At 33.0% G+C, this 19,226-nt stretch overlaps 3 protein-coding genes across 3 annotated transcripts; all 3 read left to right on the plus strand.

The window, feature by feature from the left end:
- The first annotated feature begins 336 nt into the window (after positions 1–336).
- LOC123200729 (probable sarcosine oxidase) lies at positions 337–2,056 on the plus strand. The gene is given in 2 exon segments (XM_044616079.1): positions 337–1,445; positions 1,448–2,056. Coding segments are annotated over 2 exon segments (1,320 nt in total). The 5' UTR covers positions 337–484; the 3' UTR covers positions 1,807–2,056.
- Positions 2,057–9,326: 7,270 nt separating this feature from the next.
- On the plus strand, positions 9,327–11,181 carry LOC123199918 (probable WRKY transcription factor 17). Its single transcript, XM_044614960.1, has 3 exons — positions 9,327–10,132; positions 10,600–10,725; positions 10,830–11,181. The coding sequence occupies exons 1-3, from the start codon at positions 9,408–9,410 to the stop codon at positions 11,005–11,007; spliced, it is 1,029 nt and encodes a 342-aa protein (XP_044470895.1). The 5' UTR covers positions 9,327–9,407; the 3' UTR covers positions 11,008–11,181.
- Positions 11,182–12,602: 1,421 nt separating this feature from the next.
- Positions 12,603–15,973, plus strand: LOC123199987 (exocyst complex component EXO70A1-like). Its single transcript, XM_044615053.1, has one exon. The coding sequence runs from the start codon at positions 13,238–13,240 to the stop codon at positions 15,260–15,262; it is 2,025 nt and encodes a 674-aa protein (XP_044470988.1). The 5' UTR covers positions 12,603–13,237; the 3' UTR covers positions 15,263–15,973.
- Positions 15,974–19,226: the final 3,253 nt, after the last annotated feature.

Raw genomic sequence — 19,226 nt, forward strand, 5'->3', positions numbered from 1 at the left:
AAGAAAAATCATTCAAATACCAAAAAAGAAACGTAAGAGAAAAAAAAAAAATACTAACAAAACAAACTTTAGCGCCATGATATCAACAAGATTATAGCTTAAATAAACCGAAACAGTAATTCAAATTCACACTAATTTAATTTAATCAAATCAATTTTAAGTTAAAATTTTAACTTGATAATTCAAATTGAAAAGGACTCCTTTATCTATTAAATAATGTTAACTTTCATATTAATAATATTATTCACGCTAGTGACACGGTTCAAACTTGAATCAATCCAAACTCTGAGTTGTATCCAATCCACCCTGATGTTACAAAGGCAACGAACGACACGTCACAGATTTAACACAGCCACTAAACTTTAATCGCCTACAGAACATTACAAAAGGAATTAAATTTGACAAGCAAAAGACAAAGCACTAAAGTACCAAGCCAACATGAAAATCCAGGCTCTCTCTCCTTGAAAAGCGACTTTCCCGTCACATGATCGACGTTCCAGAGCTTGGTGGTTGGCTGCTGAATAATATTTTTTCGAGCAATAGAGAGAGAGAGAGAGAGAAGGAGATGGAATCCTCCAAAGAATTCGACGTAATAGTTGTGGGTGGTGGCATCATGGGCAGCTCCACGGCCTATCAGCTGGCCAAGAGAGCTCAGAAAACACTACTTTTAGAGCAATTCGATTTCTTGCACCACCGTGGCTCGTCTCACGGCGAGTCAAGAACCATCCGTTCAACATACCCAGAAGATTACTACTTTCCTTTGGTAACCGAATCTTCTCAGTTATGGGAACAAGCCCAGTCCGAAATAGGCTACAAAGTCTATTTCAAAACCCAACAATTCGACATGGGTCCGTCGGAAAACAAGTCTCTCCGTTCAGTAATAGCTAGCTGTCAAAAAAATAATGTTCCACATCAAGTCCTTAACCGGCGCCAAGTCTCCGAGAAATTCTCCGGCCGGTTTGACATACCGGAGAACTGGGCTGGGCTGGTGACTGAGCTCGGTGGTGTGATAAAGCCCACAAAAGCAGTGTCCATGTTTCAAACACTAGCCATTAAAAACGGTGCAGTTCTTAGAGATAACATGGAGGTCAAAGCTATAGTAAAAGACAATGTGAAGGGCAGTGGAATTATCGTAATAATCAGCAATGGTGAGACATTCTGGGCGAAGAAATGTGTGATCACGGCGGGGGCTTGGCTGGGAAAGCTGGCGAAAAGGGTCAGTGGGGTGGATTTACCGATTCAACCATTGGAAACCTCCGTGTGTTATTGGAGGATTAAAGAAGGAAACGAGGAAGATTACGCCATTGGTGGAGGTTTTCCAACTTTTGCAAGTTATGGGAATCCATATATATATGGAACGCCTTCATTGGAGTATCCGGGACTGATTAAAGTGGCGGTGCATGGTGGGTATCCGTGTGATCCGGATAATAGGCCGTGGGGACCCGGGTTTCTTTGAGTCAGCTGAAGGAGTGGATAGAGGAGCGGTTTCAGGGTCGGGTCGATTCAAACGGGCCTGTTGCTACTCAATTGTGCATGTATTCGATGACCCCAGACGAGGATTTTGTGATTGATTTTTTGGGTGGGGAGGAGTTTGGGAAAGATGTGGTGGTGGGTGGTGGGTTTTCAGGCCATGGGTTCAAGATGGCCCCGGTTGTGGGAAAGATTTTGGCTGATCTTGTGCTTCATGGAGAGACAACAGGAGTCGAGCTAAAGCATTTTCGGATGGCAAGATTTAAGGAGAACGCTAATGGCAATGCTAAAGAATTTGAAGACCAAGTCAACTGCTGTGCTGCCAATCACCAGTAAAACATTTCATCAGTCTCCCTTTACCTGAAATAAAATTTCAAGTCCATGTTATTTTACTATGAATAACAGTATAGTATTACAATAATGTTGTTTACAAAACATTATTGTAATACAAACTGATATGATATAATATTAATGTAACATTGATGTGGTGGATGCTTTAGACCAAAGGTATCCCCACATCAATCTATATAATTTTTTTGTGCACAAGAATTGTGTATATAGCATTAATGATAATATATTCTCTTAATGTCCCACAGTTTATATTTATTATTATATATATTTTAAGTGCTTAATTTTCAGATTTTCTTCTTATTAAATCGAGTAACTTTATTGTTTCTTATGAAGATATTAATCTATTATTTGACGTTTAATAATGTAAAAAAGGCATAACATAGACATTTTTTTATGTTAAAAACCATATGTCATCATCTTGGTACTTTGACATAAATATTGTTTACTATGTCTTTCACACAACTTTTTTATTATGTTTTAATAATAAATAAAAAATTAATTCTGTCTAGATTTTATTTAATTTGGCATGTTTTATGAGTTTTATGAAAATAAATTTGGAAAAAAAGGTAAAGTTGAAAATAAAAAAGGGTTTAAAGTTATATAATTTCATATCAACCGAAAATTATCTCGATCATCTAATCTAGATTAAAACTAAAATTTGTATAATTAATTTTTAACAACATTAAAAGTTTAGTTCATTTCTTTGTGACAAAATAAAAGTTTAATCCATTTGGTAAAAAAATTGATAAATTTAATTCAGTTAAAAATAAGGTTTGATCATTTTAACAGAAAAGAAAAAATTTGAATTGCACCCACAGTGAAAATAATGTTGTAGTTGTGTATAAACCAACAAAATCTTTTCACTTTTAAGATCCCGTAACAAATGATTGTAATTATATACAACTTTTTTGGTTGGGTTTCTTTCTACTAAACAAATAATCAAAATCTATTTTGCTTGTTGAAATAACCAAGCAAATCTAAGATTTTATGAAATTAAAAATGGAAAATCGCAGTAGCCTGGTTTACCTGAATAATCGATTAATCTGAGCACAGCTAGAAGCAAAAAAACTGATCGTACAGAAAGCTGGACGCTCGTTTGTGGGCTAATCATGTTTAATGCACCAGCCTTCCTCATCTTGCCTTCAAACTGAACAGAGAACCTACATTTATCAATCAAGCAAGAGGTGCAATCATGCAAAGCTGAGAAGTGTATTTAAACACCATAACTTATGCATGTATCAATTATGCTCATATTTAAAGTTAGAGAATAAGATTTTAAGATTGTAAGTACAAGATTTGAAACTTTTAAAGATTTATTGATATTTTAGCCAAATTAAGCCGTGAGCTCGCAAACTCACTGAACTAACCAACAGCAAGCTCGAGCTTGACTTGACATTAAACAAGTTGATCTTGACTCTTGAACTGAGTTGCAAGCTGCTTGTGAGAGGCTCGGCTGGATTTACATCCCTATCCTCAGTAAAAGAAAATGTCATGCAGAACTGAGTTGCAAGATGCTATTACCATGCAAGAACAATGGAATCATATGATGCTATTACCATGCAAGAACAATGGAGTCATATGATGCCATTACCATGTAAAAAGAAAGAATCACTAACCAAAGTGGCTTGTAAAAAACAAAACTAGCTAGAAGTGCATGCAGTACAGTCCAATAGACTATAATACCAAGATGTAAGGCAGGTTGTTGCATGAGTGCCCGGTCACAAGAGACCGTGGAAGATTTCATTTATATACAAGATTGTTTTAGCCCAAACTATACAAGTTCTAAATCTATGAAAAAAGAAAAAGAAGAAGAAGAAAGAAAGGAAGAAAGGAAGAATAGAATAAAGCCCTACCGTAGGCCGTCTATCATGTCTGTTGCAGGTCATGTAAATCTTGGGAAAATTCTTGATGTGGTAAGTGACCTGAAACCAAGAACTGAGGAAAAGTGAAATTAGAACATATGAATAACGCGTCTACTGAATTCTATGGCATGAAGAACATGAATAAAAAGACATGTGTATTAGTGTACAATCAACTTTATCCTCGTCTTTGTCTTCTAACCTACCACTACTACCACCAGGATCAGTATCTATCACAATAGCAACTTGATCATTGTTGCTTGGTTTCCCCTTCAAAAACCGGTAAACCTACAATTCGTAAAGGCATTGCTCTGGCTTCCTTGACATCAACATTTTGAGTACTCTCCCCTTCATCATGGATTGAGGCATCTACGTTAACAACCCGCAATTCCTGTCAAAGTAATTCAACCTCATGAGCCAACAGTGCTCCAACAGTGTTTGATTCAGGTACAATAGCCAATGATGAAGGTTCACTGGCTACAACAGCAACTTCAGGATCATGTGAATTCTCAGTTGAATTTAAATCCAGAACTCTCAGATTTGCATCAACATGAGCCACATTTCCCCTTCAGGAGTTAAAGATCCAGTTGGTAAAGCAGCAGCAGAAGCCGAAGCTGCATCTACATCAGCTTCATGCTGCTCTGAGTTAATAGACTTCTTTGATGATTTTCCTTAGCCACTACTGCCCTTACCATCCTTCTTTTGACGAAATTGTTGAAGCTGACAACATGTAACTCTCAATTGAAACAAAAACATCCAATAAAAACTGTTCAGTCTATTTGGTAGCTAAGATATCTAAACTCAAGTGACAATTTACTTGTCCACTTTCACAAAATTAGGAGGGATCCTATACTCTAATGTCATGTATTTTCCAGTTAAACAGCTATAAACAAACAAGTTTTTCGCAACCTAAACAACGTCAGAATATGCAACATTTTCTCAGAAACCACACGGTAACACTAAAAAATAAGAACTAACTGATTCACGACCGGCAGCGAGCAGATGGTACGGTTCTTGTTCTTGTCCATCCAATCCACTCCGTTTTCACTCCCGCTTTAACTCAAAATCAAATTAACTCCACCGACAAGTCTCTTTCACCGTTTGATCCTCTCTCCCTTAATATTCTGCATAATCAATAACGAATCACTCCACACATTTTCTCAACAACAAAACAGCCAAAAAACTAAACCAGACTGATTAATAAACAAAGAAAGTATACCTCGCTTCGATTTGCGCCACTCTAACTCATGCGTCGAGACGATTAACAGTCCAAATATAAAATGAAAATTTATTTTCATTTCTGATTTGTTCTGTCTTTGATCTGACGCCGGCTTAGTTGTCTGTCGCTGGTCAAATGTCAATTTGTTGGCCAGAAAAACTTCAATTTTTTTGTCACTGTTGTTAGGTTTGTCTCACCGGTCACGTAACTGGCGTTTGGCGTTGCAGTAGCAGAACCGAACGACGTCGTTTATCGGTCCAGTGATCATAAACCCATAACAGAAAGCCTGGTTCTGGACTCTGGTTTAACCCTTCCTTATTGGGCTTCATTATAACTATTGATTTTGAGCTTAATTGGTTAGTCTGGACCTGGAAATTTTATTATAAATATATATTTTTTAATTTTGTCGATAATTAAATATAAATTCGTCTACAAACAGTACATGCACATAATAACACAAATAATATATTATAATGAAAAAAATATTAATGTATCAAAAGAAATATTACAATTACAATGAAAATAACAAAATTAAAAGTAAACGTGATGTAAATTGGATTGAGTTTGAGTCATTGTCTCACTTGGTTCAAGTTTAGTTTCTCGACTCGAGATTGACCTCTCATCGGCTTTTTGTAACACTCAAATATATCTTGTTAACGATTATTTTAATTCAAACAATTTTTTTAATGTTTTCTAATAATATTATTTACGAACAAAAAATATTATTGAATTAGTCTCAAATTAACTGCTAACTTGAATCAATTCAATTTAAATACACTTGATAATGAAATAAGATACTATCATTATGAAGATGATTAAGATAATGTTGTATTTGATAAATGTTATCTTAACAGATAATAATAAATAATGCGGAAGAAATATCAAAATATTTGAGGAATCTGGCGTGGCCAAAAATTATCTTCAGAAATATCGACTCAAATCCTCAAGCAAGATATTCCAACTACGCTTAGCGGCTACAAACTAAATAATAACATGGCAAAAGTAATCCAATAAATAATAACATTAGGGGAAGGTATCGATCAAATCGAGTTTAAATATCTTTAGATAATTTAAATTTAACTCAAATTCGTTGAGTTAAAGTTAAATATCATTCAAATTTGGTTTAGTTTCTAAATTTGACATTCGAAGCTTAATTTAAGTTTATAATTTGAATTAACAATGACATCATTATGGCAATTGATTGATCTGACTAATTTTGAATTTGAATTCAAATTTAATATAAATAATTTTGAATTAAATTAAACTAATTTTTGAAATTCTTTTAATTCATTTTGAATTTAATCCAACATCAACCTAACTTATTATAATAGGTGTGGACTTTTTGAACTCAAACATAACCTATCTTGAAATAGATGTGAATGGGTTGGCACTCAAGTTCTAATTGAAACATTAGATAATTTTAGTCTTATTTTTTTATTGTTTTTGACTTTTTTAAAAGTAGGGTAAATTATATTTCTTCAAACTAAAAAAAAAAGATATTCTTATTCCTCTATATATATATTTTTTTTACTCCTACCCGCTCTTGTACTTGTTTATTCCTTATACAAGGGATGCCATTTATTTATTTTTTTATCCCCTTAAGATATTCCCAAATTTAAAGTCAAATTTTTATGTAATAGTATTACAAATTTATGGTAAATAATTATTTTCTACATAAGATTTATTTAAAAATACTTTTTTTATCTCTAATTAATATAAAATCGAACGTGATTTATATTTTAATTGAGTCAAAACTGATTATATAATATTATTTTAATATATATTAATTAAAATAATATCGTTTTATTTTATTCAAATAAATAAATTCATGAGTTTAGTATATCGAATGTCTCCAAACTTGAACTTATATTTAAATTTGATATTACAAAATTCTTAAGTTTAAGTTTAAACTCAATTAATTAAAATTTGTTTTGAGTTCATTTAAGTAAAATGAATAATCAAACTCGAGCTTGAATCTCTTTCCTAAACTCTCAATGTTCATGAATCAAAGTGATAATATATTATGTATACAACTTTTTAGTGATATAATTAGATGTGTCAAATTAGGCCTAATCCATTTTTAATTATATATAAATCTTAATCTTAGAATCTCAAATCAAACACGGAAGCCAAATCTAAATAAAGATATGTATAAGATTAATTTGAATTTAAAATAGTTAATTAAAAATCATTGTAAAATTTTGTTTAACTTAAACTTAAATCGAATATTATAATTAAAACTCCAATTTAACTTAAATATAAATTTGATTTTTGGGTTGAATCTGAGTGGAGTTTGAATTGGCTTGAATTTAGTTTGATTGATTTGAATTTTGAATCAGCTCGGATTACATTCGACGTATATGAATAGGTGACTAATTAGCAAGATAATTATCATAATTAATTTCTTAAGATCTATTACTAATTACATTTGAAAATTTAATAAAACAAATAAATAAAGTAATACAATAAGCATTATTAATAAAGATTAAAATAACTTGGTCAATTTGATATGAAGTAAAACACAAATATAGAAGATCAAGTGAGTCGTGGAGGACTTGGTCAGTCAAGCACACGGTTTTTTTTTTTTTTTTAAATTCCAGCTCGTAGACATAATCTAATTATTTTTCTCATGTTTGTAAGAAAGAATTACTTTGGAAATTAAATATCTTCATTGAACTTGGAAAAATACTCACGAGAAAAGAACATGAACATGACATTAATTGAATCATTCAATTTGTGATTATTATTAATACAGAAAATTATGCCAACACACTCCAAATTGAGGAGAGTTGATTTAATTTTGATTTAAATTTATAATACTAGCTTAAGTTTGTATGATCGAATATGAATCTTAAAAAATTGCTTAATTTAATTTGATTTAATTTAAACTTGTTTTGATTGAATTTGAGTCAATCTTGAATTATGAAAGTCTATTTATTTTTAAAATTGAGTTAAACTCGAATTAGATAGAATCTGACTCAATTTAGTTAACAAGTCAGACAGATAATTACTCGAATTAAATAGAATCTGATTCAATAATATTATTTTATTAATTAACCTCAAACTTAAGCCCAAAATTAAGTCACAAATCTAATTCGTAAACTCGAGTCATTAACTTAGAATCAAATTTCAAACTTAAAAACTGAATCAAATTTAAATTACCCTTAATTTAAATATAATGAATACAAACAGTTTTATTTTTCATTCCATGTAAACTTAAGTAAAAAAGTGTTACAGTTTGGTGCGTATTTTCCCAATAAATTTCTTAATGACAGGATAAACAATATTTTCCAGCAGAGCCAGATCACAAATACGTAGTTTTAATGAAGAGTTTGACCGCTGCTGGAAAAGTTGGAGTCAAAATTTCAATCAAAGAAAGATACTTAAAAGTTTTCAAACATTAAAAGAAGTAAATGCAGCAGTGAACCCTCCAAGGTAAAACACAGCCGTTGGATTATAAAGAGAAATCTGACGGTCCAGTAAGAGTTACCAACAAGAGGAAGAAGAAAATTTTGGTCAACAGCTTCTGATTTAAAAATGTTGACGAGTGCACGTGTTCCCCACGTTTAAGTCAGCTTCCTTGAACTCGCAAAGAGGTTTTCGCAGATGAAAAACTTGTATTGGGGTTGCTCCAATTCTAAACAGTTAATCCAATTTAAATAAGAGTTTTTCTGGTTAAAAAAATCTCATATTTAATAAATTCACAAAAATTATAATAGAGTTACATAATACATAGCGACGATATGTATTAAATATTTAAACTATTTTTAACCGCCTCAGATTATTACAAATATTTAAATATATTTTATCTTTTATTATTAAATATTTTAATAAAAATATTTTTATATATAGTTATTAATATTTTATAATATATAATATATATTTTATATATAAAATATGATATGTATTATAAGATATATCAAATTAATATGATAATATATATATATATATATATATATATATTATAATATAAATTAATATTTTTTAAAAAATATAACATAGAAAAAATGTATTTACAAAATTTTTAATTATTAAATATTTATGATATTTTTAAAATAATAATAATACATTAATTAAAATTTATATTTTTTATTTTATTTTAACAAATATATTTTATATGATAATAATTTTAAAAAAAACTAAATTTTCAAGATGAATAGTATACACGATTTGACGAGGATGCACTTTCAATTCCGTCAATTACAGCGGTTACGAAAATTCAAAAGCATGAAGCTTCTTTTGACTCTTTTATTTTTAATTTCAATGAGAAGGACCCACCACCCACAATTTCTGATTTGTTTACATCAACCTTGAAAAGTTCAAATTCATCTCAGCCGTAGGATACATCTTCTGTTTTGACTCTGGACTTTTCTTTGTCACCCGGTCATCCGGTCACCTAATCGACTTTATAACTCCCACGTCTCTTGGTCGTTTCACTCTTACTCTCACGGGTTGAATGAATTTCTTGAGCTTCTTCTAAACCTTCTCTCTGTAAAAGCTTTGTTAGAATGGCGGTGGAGCTGATGGGCTTTCCGAGGAATATGGACGATCAGACGGCTATACAAGAAGCTGCAGCACAAGGACTCAAGAGCATGGAACACCTGATCCGTCTCATGTCTCATCATCAATCGTCGAATCACATGAACTGTACTGACCTTACCGATCTAACCGTTTCTAAGTTTAAAAAGGTTATTTCTCTCCTTAACAGAACCGGACACGCCCGTTTCCGACGTGGACCGATTCACTCTTCATCCTCTTCATCTTCCTCTGGAGCAGCAGCGCCAGCCTCTTTCTCTGTTCCTCACGCTCAACAAAACCTAACCCTAACTCCTACTCTGTTTACACCACCGGCAACCGCGGTTCCTTCTCCGGCTAGTTTTGTCCAGTCACAGCCGCAAAGTCTGACTCTCGACTTCACCAAACCTAGTTTGTTTAACACTAATGTTAAACCCACCGAACTCGAGTTTTCGAAAGAGAGCTTTTGCATGTCTTCGAACTCGTCGTTCATGTCCTCTGCTATTACCGGAGACGGCAGCGTTTCGAACGGGAAGCAGGGAGGTTCTTCGATCTTTTTGGCTCCGGCAGTTGCAACTGTTTCCGCCGGAAAACCACCGCTCTCATCACAGTCGTACAAAAAGAGACGCCACGATCATCTCGAGCACTCTGATGATCTCTCCGGAAAGTTCTCCGGATCTACCAACGGCAACGGAAAGTGCCACTGCTCTAAGAAAAGGTATGTGGTGTTCTTTCACTTTCAGTGTTTTTAAGCATAGATTTAGATATTTCGCTCACTTTTAACTGTTAACTCATGTCGATTCTGTCAACCATTTTAACTCGGAATTTTAAGGCGTTAGTAATTGCATAAAATCAACGGTGGGTTTAGAAAGTGATGCCCAGAGTTTAGTAGGAATCGGTCGAGTGAATCTCAGATTCGTTCTGAGTTGAATCGGCCGAGATTAGAGGTCAACGAGTTGGGTTAGCGAACAGTTACATGTTAATGAATAGGCCCCGCTTGACAAGGACAATAGACTCTATCAAAAAATTGTGAACTTTGACTGGTGACACTATATGCACACGGCACACAATAGTACTTACGGCGCACAAATCAAACAATTAATTTAAAAACACTAGTTAATGAATTAGATATTGGTTAACTATTTTAATTAAATAATCGGGATCTTTCTTTTTTTTCTTTCACAGAAAAAATCGGGTGAAGAAAACGATTCGAGTCCCAGCGATCAGTCCTAAGATCGCGGATATTCCACCGGATGAGTATTCTTGGAGAAAGTACGGTCAAAAGCCGATCAAGGGCTCTCCTTACCCACGGTATTTAGTCTACAACCTCATCTCTAACCGTTGATCTAACGAAGTGAAATCCACGTCAAGCGAGGAAAGACTGTTACTTAACGTGATTTTAATTTCTGTTACAGCGGTTACTACAAGTGCAGTACGATGAGAGGGTGTCCAGCGAGGAAACACGTGGAGAGGGCTCCAGATGATCCAACGATGCTAATTGTAACGTACGAGGGGGAGCACCGTCACGTTCAAACTGCGATGCAGGAGAACATTGTTCCAGCAGGTGTTGGGTTGGTCTTTGAGTCAACGTAAGAAAAACCAAAAAAATTAAGGGGAGGTAAGTGGGTGGATAAGAAACTTGACCTAGACTTGTAATATCGAAGTAGTTGAGGGGGTACCATGTAAATTTTCTTTTTTTAAAAGGAGAGCCAGCCTTCCTAGTGGTGTTTAAAATTAAAGCAGATAAAAAATTAATTAATTATTTAATTAATTGTCATTTGGTAAATGGATGATGTGTCACTTTGACTTTATTTCTAGTCAACTAAAACGGCTGGGTCCATGACCGAGCACCATGATTTCTAATCAAGGTCTGATTGTGATTGCATATTTTTCTGTGGTGTTGAACATTCAAGGGTGATGGATGAAACTTGAACCCATTATTATCATTTAAGGAGGGTAGATTTGGTAGTTAATGCAGTTATCTGCCACTATTTATGATTCAAAAATAATAATATTTCAAAACAAATCAACCTCTATATTCATAGCTAGAGTTGGATTGGATCATAGTAGTTTGAATTTAAGTTAAATTAAATTAAATTAAATTTGTTTCAAAGTATATCTTATTCGGGGTTAACCTTGTCAAAGTCAGCCCCATTCATAGCTTTGAGTAGTGGGATGTGGGTCACGGGGCAGACAGACGTTTATTTGATCAAAGATGAGATTCCTGTCCATCAAAAGAATTGAGTAGACTTTGAGTGTAATGGCAAAAGCTTCAACTTTGGACATGGTGAACCTTATAGGGAATTTGAGGCCACTTAAAAAGGATCAATTATAACGCCAAGAATCAATCCCAATTCCAATTTATGTTTCCAATTATGTGTAGCCAGTGATTTTGACCTCTAAGTTGTCCCAACTTGCAACCTTAAAAGCTTCATCATTGGATTCATGTTCTCTTCTTCAACATGATACAAGAGGCCCAAAGTCATCTATATCCTCTTTTAATGTCCCCAATCTAAATTACTCTTTAATGGTAGAAACCCACATTCATTTCAAGGTGACCGAATTAGTTGGTTGAATTTGTTCAACTAAATTCTAGCAATCACCCCACTATAAATCAATGTTTAAAGTTGAATTAATTATTAAAATAGACTGATCCCTTGTTGAATCAAGTGAATCATGATAGGTCTCAAATCATTTGTTAAGGTCAATTTAATCAAATTTTTATTTTAATGTCAGCATATATAATTTTACAATTGTATGAACTCAGTTAGAGTTTCAACAATTGGAAGGGAATGCACCATATTGCTAAACCATATTTCTATTAAGTTATAATAAATATCAATTTGAATATTAATGATGAAAGATTATTATGTAATTTTATAATTTTAAATTAAAAATAAAATATCATTTAATTATATAATAATATATAATTATTGATATTTAAATTAATACTTATTATTAGTATACCTTACATTTTCATGTAATTTGAATATTTGTTAAAATTTTCATAAAATTAATCAAATTGAAATGAAACTTTTTGTTATAGGAGTTCTACCCTATATCAGTAGGCCGTAATTCTATTTATTTAAATATTATTTAAATATTTATTTAATTTACCTTCAATTAGAGTAATGATCAGATCGTTCTAGGCCCACACGGAGTTCTCATCAGTCTGAAAACATTGCATGCTAAGTATTCCCAATGAAATTTGATTTGTTTTTTTAATTTGCATGGAAGCTAGGTGTAAAATAAAGATTTGTCCAAGTTTCTTACAAACAACAACTTAGTATTTACTCAAAATAAGAACAAATAATGTTGGCTGGTAAGACAGAGCAACACGATTCAGCCAAAACAAAAAGCTTCCTCCCTGAAGGGGAAAGACCCATATGCAGAAGAAGAAATAGCTTGGCAATGCTTTTACTGTCCTGCACTTTGACTGTATTGGATCCATTGGAAAAGGCCTTCTCTTTCTCTTTTTCACACTCTTATTTTTCTCATCTTTAGGGTTTATCCCTCTCTTTTCTCTCACTGAATCCGCTTATTCCACCGAATCTTCTCTTGCGGTTCAAGTTAGTATACTACTCAAAGACTAGAGTGAGTAGTTTAGTTTAGTTTTCTCTCGTTTTCTGGTTCTATAACAAAATAGACTATCCGGGTCTTGTTTGTTTGGTGGTTGTTGATCCTCTTTTGTTGGGTCGAAGTTTGGTGGTGGGTGAGAGGCTGAGAGCAAAATAGAGGAACAATGAAGTTTTCTTGTTATATGGGTCCTGGTTAGTTTTGCATTTTGCTGGCTTTGATTTTAAGTTCTGGGTTTCAGATTCAAATGGCGGATACTGGCATTGAGAAATTGTTCTCTGCGAGGAAGGCCTTGCAGCTAAGCTTAGAGAAATCAAAAGTCTTAGGGTTAGCTCTTGAAAAAGCAGGGCCAAGATTACATGAGATTAATCTAAGATTGCCCACTTTAGAGGCTGCTGTACGGCCCATTCGTGCTGACAAGGATGCGCTTGTTGCTGTTGGGGGCCACATTAACCGTGCTGTGGGTCCTGCTGCCGCTGTGCTTAAGGTTTTCGATGCAGTTCATGGGTTGGAGAAATCATTATTATCGGATCCTAGGAATGATCTTCCTGGCTATCTATCAGTGATGAAACGCCTCGAAGAGGCGTTGAGGTTTTTGGGTGATAATTGTGGATTGGCGATTCAGTGGTTGGAGGATATTGTCGAGTATTTGGAGGACAATCGAGTGGCTGACGAGAAGTACCTTTTGAGTTTGAAGAACTCCCTGATGGGTCTTAGGGAGTTGCAGAATGGTGAAGGAAGAGTTCGCCTTGATGGTGGGCTTTTAGATGCTTCATTGGATAAATTAGAAAGTGAATTCCGGCGGCTCTTGACTGAACATACTGAGCCTCTACCCATGTCATCACCTTCAGCACTAGGTGAACAAGCTTGCATTGCCCCATCACCTTTGCCAGTGACCGTTATTCAGAAGTTGCAAGCAATTCTTGGTAGGTTGATTGTGAATAATAGACTTGAAGAATGCATATCGATTTATGTAGATGTTCGTGGCTCAAATGTGAGAGCAAGTTTGCAGGCACTTAATTTGGACTATCTTGAGATATCTACTTCAGAATTTAGTGATGTACAGAGTATAGAGGGGTATATAGCACAGTGGGGAAGGCATTTGGAATTTGCGGTGAAGCATTTGTTTGAGGCCGAGTTCAAGCTTTGTAATGATGTGTTTGAGAGGATTGGATTAGATGTGTGGATGGGGTGCTTTGCAAAGATTGCTGCACAAGCAGGAATGCTTGCATTTCTTCAATTTGGGAAGACTGTTACTGAGAGTAAGAAAGATCCAATTAAGCTTTTGAAGTTACTGGATATCTTTGCATCTCTGAACAAGTTAAGATTGGATTTTAATCGACTCTTCGGTGGAGCAGCATGCGAGGAAATCCAAAACTTGACAAAGGATCTCATCAGGGGAGTGATTGATGGTGCGGCGGAGATTTTCTATGAACTTTTGGTTCAGGTGGAATTACAGAGACAAATCCCACCTCCTCCAGATGGGAGTGTTCCCAAATTGGTGAGCTTTGTCAGTGAATACTGTAATAAACTGCTTGGGGATGATTATAAGCCAATTCTGACTCAGGTCCTAGTGATTCACCGAAGTTGGAAGCATGAGAAGTTCCAAGAGAGGCTTCTTATTAATGAGGTTGTGAATGTGATAAAAGCTATTGAAGGGAATATAGAAGCATGGATAAAGGCTTATGAAGATACCACTTTATCCCTTTTTTTTGCTATGAATAACCATTGGTATTTGTACAAGCAGTTGAAGGGAACAAAGCTTGGCAATCTCTTGGGTGATTCTTGGTTAAGAGAACATGAACAATACAAGGACTATTATTCCACAATCTTCTTTAGAGATAGCTGGGGAAAGCTCCCAAATCATCTAAGCCGAGAAGGTCTGATTATGTTCTCAGGTGGGCGTGCAACTGCTCGTGATCTCGTGAAGAGAAGGCTAAAAGCATTCAATGAAGCTTTTGATGAGATGTACACGAAGCAGGCATATTGGATTATCTCAGAAAATGATCTGAGGGAGAAGACATGCCATCTTATTGTGCAGAGTATTGTGCCTATCTACAGAAGCTATATGCAGAATTATGGACCCTTGGTTGAGCAAGATGCAAATTCCAGCAAGTATGCAAAATATTCAATGCAGGATTTTGAGAGAATGCTGACATCCCTTTTTCAGCCAAAGCCTGATAGATATGGCAGTTTTAAAGGCAGGCCGCCTGGTGGAAAATTCAACAATAGTACGATGGATCTTCGTCGCACTGCTTCTGCAGTTATGTGATTCCCCATTGTTATTAATTCATCATGTATATACTGATTGCTGGGATTCTTCAACTATTTATTAACACCTCTCTTTTCTTGCATTTGGAGAACTTACTCCAAACATAGCCAACCTATTGCTGATGTTTCTCCATGAGATGAAATTCTGTTACTTGCCTCAAGCATAATAGGAGCCAAATAGACTCTCCAATGCCTGGATCTTTCTACAAAGCATATGGGATTTCAAGAGTGCCAGACATTGCCATGAATGAGTATATAGGCATATTGGATCGGGTTGCAGACTATAATACCTTTGAGATATACATTTTCCGTTTTCCATTCATAATTGATTCAGTTACTGGTTAGCCAGTAGTAGTAGATATCCTGTAATTTGTTGGATTCATGTAAATTTCTTTGATATAAAGTGTTTATCTAGAGGTCTAGCAGTAAATGAATTGTCTGCTCATCATTATTATAAACTACGCGTTAGGTCTGGTGCCTTACTGAAATGCTTGTTATCTGTGCTATTGGGCGGCTGCTTTTGTTGAGCTCTTAGCAAAAAGACTGAAGCAGGTGAAACATCAGATCCAATGGTTTTATTTTTGATATGTCATCAGTGGATTTAGAGTCCATATTCTCTTGTTTAGGCATATCCCAACTTTTGTTATTCAAGCTACCTCTCCAGACAAGCAAAAACTCTGTTGACAATAAAGTGTTGGCTTATTTCTGCTGTCTGTCTTCTAGTGCAATATTACTGTTCATCAATCAGTCTGTTCTTTCCAACATTTTCATTAATGCCTCTGTGGCTGTGGCCCAATTTGTTCTACTCTTACAAGCGCAAACTTGTGTCTGGGCCATTGAATAGTGGCAGAACGTAATTCTCTGTTTTAACTTCTTGTACTAGGGGTTTCAAATTGAACCTGTTTGGTTTGATTTGATTTAAACTAAAGTTGAGTTAAAGTTTTAATTTAATAGTTTTGTTCAGATTCAACACAAATCTCTCTTTGATGATATTATTTATCTCGTCATGACCCCATTCATTTCAACAACAATCTTCAACCAATTCGAATAATAGATTCAAACTGAGTTATCTCATCTTGAATCCACCCTGATTGGGGACTTTTCTTTTTTGATAATTCTTACTCTTCTTTCTGGTGTCACTAATTACCATTTGAGTTTGATCTTTATTTAGATTCAATTTGGTTCAAATACACCTTAGATTGAGACAAAAAAACTTCAGCATTGAATAAGTCAGTCCAATTTGAACACTTTTGCTGAGACTTGAGACAAGAGTTGGGCAATGACCTACCAGAAGCTTTGTACTATTATTAGTATTTGTAGAAAATGGACGCCAGAAAGTGTCAAAGTTTGAAATAAAGCTTTTCAAATAAAAGATGATAAGAGTTTAAAATGATCAAGTTGAAGGAAGGTCGTGCACATGCCAAATTCTTGATAAATCCGAAGAGAATGTTTTCTAGATTCAGTTTTAAATATTTAATTTTGTATTTAATTGATATGAAATAACATGTAAGAGGGCTGGATCAGCATATTGGTCTCAACCCAAGCATAATTTAGGCTCTCTTCCTATAACATGATTGACGAAGATATAACTTGCAAAATTGCAAATTGTGCCAAACTTACAGGTCATCTGGGTCTTGCCAAAACCCTGGGCTTGTGGGTCAAACAAATATATTTATTAAAAAAATTTTAAAAATTATAATTTGATAGACCAACTCACAAAAACACATAAATTAGTCTACTGAATGTATAATCGAAGAGCCCTTGGGTGTGTTGTGAGCCTTTCAAGCTTAATGAGTTGCCTCAGTATGGCCTATTGTCATCTTAAATATGATATTATATAATTTAATATTATTTTATTATTAATTTAAATTATTTAATTATATATTAACACATCATTATAAATACTTAACTATTTATTTAAAATCGAACACATATAGTTTCCGTTCCAATCCAAAAGATTTGTTTGGAATGAAAACAAACAACGTGGAACTCAGACATGTTGAAGTCAGTCTAGAGTAGGCTTTGATTTCACCCTTGCTTAAAATATAAGCATTTACACACAGTCGTACAATTACATGTCCGTGATGGTATCAGCGGGAACTGTCCAGTCAAAAACAGTGTTTTGATAATTCTTCATTAGAATTATTTATGAGTTGCCGAGAAACATGATAGAAATGTTGTGAAAAATGACGGCAAATCAACAAAACAATGTAAGAAATTGTGGTGGTTGGTTGGCTTATCCACTCAATTCTCAACAACTTGTGATAGAAGTCAATAATATCTTATTTGAACTAATTTTGTTTGCAAAAATAAATTCAATTTGATTTAATTTATTTAAATTTATTCAAATTAAATTTATTTATAATAAGAGAGTCAAATTTATTTTTAAAATCAAACTAAATTAAAATAAAAGAAAGATAAAAAAAAAAAAATTAGATAATAAGATCAAAATTATAGATTTAAAGAGTAATAGAATTATTTAAGATGTTAATAGAATTATTATTAAGAATAATGATAAAATTTATTATGGTAATATTATATGTATTTTTTTAATATACAAATAGATACATATATATATATATATATATATATATATATATATTATTAAAATTATTTAATCACATAATAAAATATATAAATATATTTTTATTTATATATTTGAAATAAATATATCTAATTTTATTGTTATTATTATTATAAATTTTCTGTCTCCCCTCCACCACCATAAATTATTATATTTCATATATATATATATATATATATATATATATATATATATATATATATATTAAGTATTGTAATCATAATAATAATTTAATATTGGCAAGTGGATCATCCATTTAGAATATTCGGGCTGTTGTGACCCACCCTTTCTTATTTACTTATTTTATATTTCAAGTGCTCATTGTTATATGCTGTTGTTGATGACCAGTCAAATTAATGGATTGGATTGGCTGATCCATTCAGCATTATTAATATTATTATTCATGGATTATCCTTATGAGCAAATTGGAGGAATTTATTCAAACAAAATATTATGATAATACTCAATTAGACAATATTACTTTTATATATATATAAAGGCATGAGATATATATTTGATAGCGGTGGATTTGAACCAAATTAGTTTATGTTAGGTTTCGTATTTAGTTTGAATAAGTTGAAATTGGACTGACACTTTAACTTTACAGTTTAACTCAAGTTCAAGAACTTATTAACAATTTTTCAATAAATCTTTTTTTTTTAGCCATTCTTTTCATTCTACTTCTTCGATAATTCATCATTTTTTTATATTATTGTTTATCATTTAAACAAGCTCAAACTTGAATCTAATCCTGGTACTAGAGATATGTACATCTATTTATATGATTTTAAAATGTGTAAAATATTGAAAAACACTTACATAGTTTTTGACCATTTTGATATTAAAAAGTGTCCCTTTTTCCATTGTTTAAAATTTGTCAACTATTGTTGAATTTGCTTTAGTTCTTGACAGATAGTTTAGTTATTGAGAAGATAATTTTTTATATATTTAATGTATTATATAAATCTCTCTTTTTTATTTAATTCTAAGATAATTTAACATATTATTGTGATATATATGTTTGAACTTACGTACATATATAACTTTTGTTGTTCACTTATTTAAAACAATGATTAATCATTTAAAAAAATCGTTAAAAAATAAGAAGATTTAATAACAAATTTTCAGACAAGAATATCAATATGGTTAAAGGGTTCGAATTAAAGTAATTAGTAATATGAACTTGAATAACGTAAATTAAATCGATCCGTAAACTTGCTACATCATTTACTAAATAGATGAATTGGCCGTTTTAAAAAATAAAAAAAAAATCTTTTAACATAAATATTTGATAATTTCGTATTGTCTCCCTCAACTTAGTGTATAAAAAAGGGGAAAATGTAAGAAAATACAGATGGACTAACCGTGGGTATTATCGTCA

This window comes from Mangifera indica, chromosome 17, assembly GCF_011075055.1.
Source record: "Mangifera indica cultivar Alphonso chromosome 17, CATAS_Mindica_2.1, whole genome shotgun sequence".
Taxonomy (NCBI): Eukaryota; Viridiplantae; Streptophyta; class Magnoliopsida; order Sapindales; family Anacardiaceae; genus Mangifera; species Mangifera indica.